The sequence below is a fragment of the Rhincodon typus genome, chromosome 20, assembly GCF_021869965.1.
Source record: "Rhincodon typus isolate 14 chromosome 20, sRhiTyp1.1, whole genome shotgun sequence".
In the NCBI taxonomy this organism is placed as follows: Eukaryota; Metazoa; Chordata; class Chondrichthyes; order Orectolobiformes; family Rhincodontidae; genus Rhincodon; species Rhincodon typus.
Window position 1 is genome coordinate 42,565,114 of NC_063351.1, and position 5,206 is coordinate 42,570,319.

The 5,206-nt window shown below is 44.9% G+C and overlaps 1 protein-coding gene across 1 annotated transcript in view; it reads left to right on the forward strand.

Annotated features, from left to right (window-relative positions):
• The window catches only part of LOC109937818 (slit homolog 1 protein-like), a 200,427-nt gene that overhangs the window by 75,514 nt on the left and 119,707 nt on the right, over positions 1-5,206 (forward strand). The window contains exon 9 of the mRNA XM_048609217.1: positions 4,548-4,603. Coding sequence (XP_048465174.1) covers positions 4,548-4,603 — 56 coding nt within the window. The remainder of the gene's footprint in view (positions 1-4,547; positions 4,604-5,206) is intronic.

Genomic DNA, 5,206 nt, shown 5'->3' on the forward strand with positions numbered 1-5,206 from the left:
AGACTGAATAAGCAGTTGGAAGCAGAAGGCACTCAGCCCAGTCATTAGCACCAGCACAATGATGTATTCCTCATCTCCCGCAAACCACAGTCTCTGAGGAATTGTGGATTTTAGTCCTGGCTGTCAAGTGCCTCATGAAATGAGCCAACAGCATTTATCATGTGAGCAAGAGATAGAGAGAGAGAGAGAGAGCAAAGACATGGAGAAAGGGAGTGAGAGAAACAAAGAGGGAGAGACAGAGTGGGGGGGAGAGAGAGAGTGAAAGAGACAGAGGGATAGAGAGTGAAAGAGATCAAGAGGGAAGGAAGAAAGAGAGAGACAGAGAGAGAGAAAAAGGGATAGAGGGAGTAGGAGGAAGAAAGAGGGAAAGACAGAGGAAGAGAAAGAGACAGAAAGGGAGAGACAGCTAGGGCGAAAGAGATACAGAAGGCAGGAAGTTCTGAGGAAGGGTCACTGGACCTGAAACATTAACTCTGATTTTTTCTTTACAGATGCTGCCAGACCTGCTGAGCTTTTCCAGCAACTTCTGTTTTTGGACCTGATTTACAGCATCCACAGTTCTTTCCATTTTCAATAAAACTGTAGGGCTGTTTTCCTCTCTCCTAGCATTTTTAATCTTTTCAAACCCCATGCTTAGCATCGACTCACCATTTCTTCGCAATTTAGCTCAATCCTTCTATGCTTTCCAACTTTGGTGCTGTACCTCATTGATGCTAGATGGGCTTTTCCTCTGATAATCAATAATGATTTCATGGTTATCAGTAGATTCTTGATTCCAGGTATTTTTAAATTCAAATTCCACCATCTGCTGTGGCAGGATTTGAACCCAGGTCTCCAGATTTATAGTCTAGCGATAATAACACTAGGCCATTGCCTTCTCTTGACAGGGTAGATAGATGTATCCTCTTGTAGAAGAATCTAGAACTAAGGGTCACTGTTTAAAAGTAAGGGGTCACCATCTTAAGATTGAGATCAGGAAAAAATATTTTCTCACAGAGGGTCCTAAATCATTGCCTAAAACAGTGGTGGAAATTGAGTTTTTGAGCATTTTGTGTGGCAGAGGTGGATAGATCCTTCATGAACAAATGGGTACAAGGCTATCAGATGATAATTTGGAGTAATCAAATCAGCCATTATCTTATTAAATGGCACAGCAGGCTTAAGGGCCAAATGGCCTATTCCTGCTCCTAATTTGCGTGCTTGTTTGTATACTTTGCTAAATAACAAATCCATAGAGGGGATAGAGAGCAGAGAAAATATGGAATTGGGACTGAAGAGATAACTAAAAGCAATAGTACAGTGAGGTAGAGCTGGCTGGGTGACAATAATGATAATAACTCGAACTTATACAGAGCCTTCAATGGAACAAGACATCCCAAGCTGGTTCACAAGAGCATAAATCCTGTGAATTGCTGGCAGCAATTACCGTCAAGTCAACGAAGGGAGTTTAAGGACAAATCAAACAAATGGGTTTTAAGGAGCATCTTACAGGAGGCAAGAAAAGTAGAGAGACGGAGAGGTTTAGGGAGGGAATTCCGGAACTCATGGCCCAGGCAACTGAAAGCATGGTTGCCAATAGGGGAGAGAAACAGATAAGGGATGGAAAGATACCAGAACAGGACAAACGCAGAAATTTTGAAGGGTTTTAGGGATCGCAGCAGGTACGGATATAAAGAGGGCTGAGGGTTATAGGGCTGAGGGAAGTTACAGAAATAGGGAGGGATGAGGATTGTAGGATTGGAGGGAATTACAGAGATAGGGAGGAGTGAGGATTGAAGAACTGGAGAGAGTTACAGAAATAGGGAGGGATGAGGAGTATCGGGCTGGAGGGAGTTACAGAAATACGGAGGGATGAGGACTGTAGGGCTGGAGGGAGTTTCAGAAATAGGGAGGAGTGAGAATTGTAGGATTGGAGGGGGTTATAGAGCTAGGGAACATCAAAGTTATTCAATAAGAGGCAATGGATGGAAAAAAAAGTCAGAAAGAAGGCAAAAAATTGAGAGAATTTAGCAGTCAGATAAAGATAAATGGTGAGATGGAGTTTGCAACAGCAAATGAGAACAAGATATGAAACGAGGTCAAGAAAGAGATAACAGAAAGAGAAGAACAAAGATTGTGGGGGAGGTGACAGGACAGAAATATCCTGGTGCCTCATTGGCATATGATTCTGAACCAGATATTCTTCCTGTCCTCGGTTCCTGAACCCTGTGGGGTTTGAGCATAGAGCTGTTGCTCAGTATGCGGGATTAACACAGATTGCCACCTACAGCCATTTAGTTCCATCTTCCATTGCCTCCAGAACGTGACAATCTGAAGCAACTTAAATCATCCAGTCTCTGTCACTGCCAATTCCCAGGGAAGGATATACTATCCGTGAGCCCTCCGAACAGAACGAGACCATTGTCCAAACGGGTTGCAAATGATCCCTAATCTTACTGGAGTCTCCCAAAATCACCCTTTAAATTACTAGACAGTGCTGTCTCTGGATTGGTACAGTTCAGTTTTCTGGTCAGTGGTAACCCCAGGATGTAACAAGTAGGGTATTCAGCGCTGGTGTTATGATTATGTGACAAAATAGGCAGTGGTACCTAAACCCATGCCATGAAAGAAGTGACAATGGTACACACTGAGCCAAGCTGAAAACGTGATGTGTAAAATATCGTTTAATGCAGAGAGGAGACAGGCTCAGGGTTACAGGAGCTGTAACACAATAACATCTCACCTGACTTCCAATGTTTACCCCACTGTTATTTCTGGTGACATCAGGAGAGCACCATTTTACAGGCATAGAAACTAGGAGCAGGAGTAGAGATAACAGTGTGGAGCTGGAGGAACACAGCAGGCCAGGCAGCAAATAGGGCCCATTTCTGAAGAAAGGTCCCAACCCGAAACGTCAACTTTCCTGCTCCTCTGACGCTGCCTGGCCTGCTGTGTTACTCCAGGTCCACACTGTATTTTCTCTGACTCCAGCATCGGCAGTTCTTACTATCTCTGCAGGAGCAGGACTAGGCCAGTCAGACTTTCAAGCCTACTCAACCGTTCAGTAAGATCCTGGTTGATCCTCTATCTCAATGTTTCAGCTTGAGTCAAGTTTCAGCTTGATGTCACTAATGTAGAAAAATGTATTGTTCTCTTTCTTAAATGCAGTGACTTGGCCTCCATAACCTTGTGTGGCAGAGAATTTCACAGATTCACTACCCTTTGAGTGAAGAAATGTTTGCTCATCTCTGGCCTAAATGGTCTGCCCCATATCCTGAGTCTCTGCTCCTTCATTCTAGACTCCTCTAACCAGGAGGACAACCCCCACCCCTGAATCTAGTCTGACCAACCCTTTTAGAATTTTACATGTTTCAATCAGATCCCCTCTCATCCTGAAAACGTAAGAACATAAGAAATAGGAGCAGGAGTAGGCCATCTGGCCCATTGACCCTGCTCTCTCATTCAATAAGATCATGACTGATCTTTTCATGGACTCAGCTCCACTTACCTGCCCGCTCACATAACCCTCAATTCCTTTAATGTTCAAAAATCTATCTATCTTTGCCTTAAAAACATTCAATGGAGAAGAATCAACTGCCTCACTGGGCAGGGAATTCCACAGATTCATAACCCTTTGGGTGAAGTAGTTCCTTCTCAATGCAGTCCTAAATCTGCTTCCCCTAATTATGAGGCTATACCCCATTAGTTCTACTTTCACCTGCTAGTGGAAACAACCTCCCTGCTTCTATCTTATCTATTCCCTTCATAATTTTATATGTTTCTATAATATCACCCCTCATTCCTCTAAATTCCAGTGAGTACAGTCCCAGTCTACTCAATCTCTCTTCATAAGCCAACCCTCTCAACTCCAGAATCAACCCAAAGAACCTCCTCTGCATCCCCTCCAGTGCCAGTACATCCTTTCTCAAGTAAGGAGACCAAAACTGCACGCTGTTCTAGACTCTAGTGAATACCAGTCCAGTCGAATCAATCTTTCCATCTCTCCACTCGTGTGGCAGACTGTACAGGTGCCAATTATTCAAGGCCCAAGAGGCAGCAACATGGTATTAAGTCCTATCAAACAATTCCCAGGACATGGACCGCACAGGGTTAGAAACAGAGTAAAGTTCCTTCTACACTATCTCCATCAAACACTCCAATGGTGGATGTAGCTTGGACTTGTGTAAGCATCTGACCTTCATCCCTTCCATCTCAACAGACCTTGAACCCTGACCCCAGTTTATCTAGGAGCTGTGTGTCATCCGTTGTCCAATGTGTATCTCATGCCCATCAGACTTCCCTTTCATCAGTTATCACATTGAAGAGAGGGGAGAGAGCCAGAAAGGAAATCAACTGCGGGAGCAACATAAAGTGACTGAACTTTGTTGAAGATGTTTAAATCAATGACAACATCGCTGCTTGACCCTGGGACAGCTGGGGGAGCCCAAAGGGTTAATCCACTTGGCCTGTTTAGTGCAGTAAAAATGTTTGCTGGCTTTGCTGGGTGTTTTGTTTTAAGTCGATCGAGTTTCACATTTGACAATAAGTTGATGTATCCAATATCCAAGACAGACAGCTGCTGAGCCGACTCCATCAACACACAGAGCTGTGGAACGGGCAGGAGGTGAGGGGGGAGTGTGCGGGGGGAGGTTAACAGCTGCAGGCGTTTGTCCTACAGGAGCTGTGACCTCTGCAATGCAAATCGAGATGGACAGATGGGAGAGAGAGATCACAGCAAGACCGAGATTCAGAGACAGATAGAAATGAAAGAGAGAGAGAGAGAGAGATAGAGAAAGCAACAAAGAGAGACAGGGTATGGGAGATAGTGAGCTGGCAACAATGAAAGATGGAGAGACAGTAACGAAAGGACAGGGATGGGTCGACAAAAACAGAGAGAGATAGAATGGCAGATAGAAACACAGGCAAAAAGACAAAAAGACAGTCAGAGAAACACAAATGAGAGAGAACCACATGGGAAACAACTGTTCCACAGAGAGAAGGGGCACAGGAATTTAATACGCCCCCCAGGCGAATGTAGAGGTGGGGGTGCATTTAATTGGGTAGGAGGTTGCTGGGCAGGGGACCCGACACCTTCGTGTCTCCATCTCATTTAAGTTCAGGGAAGGGAGGTTTGTGGACAACCTACTCATGCCACCCCCTCACCCCCACCCCCTCACCCACCCACAACCCCTCACCCACCACCACCACCCCCTCATCCACCACCCAC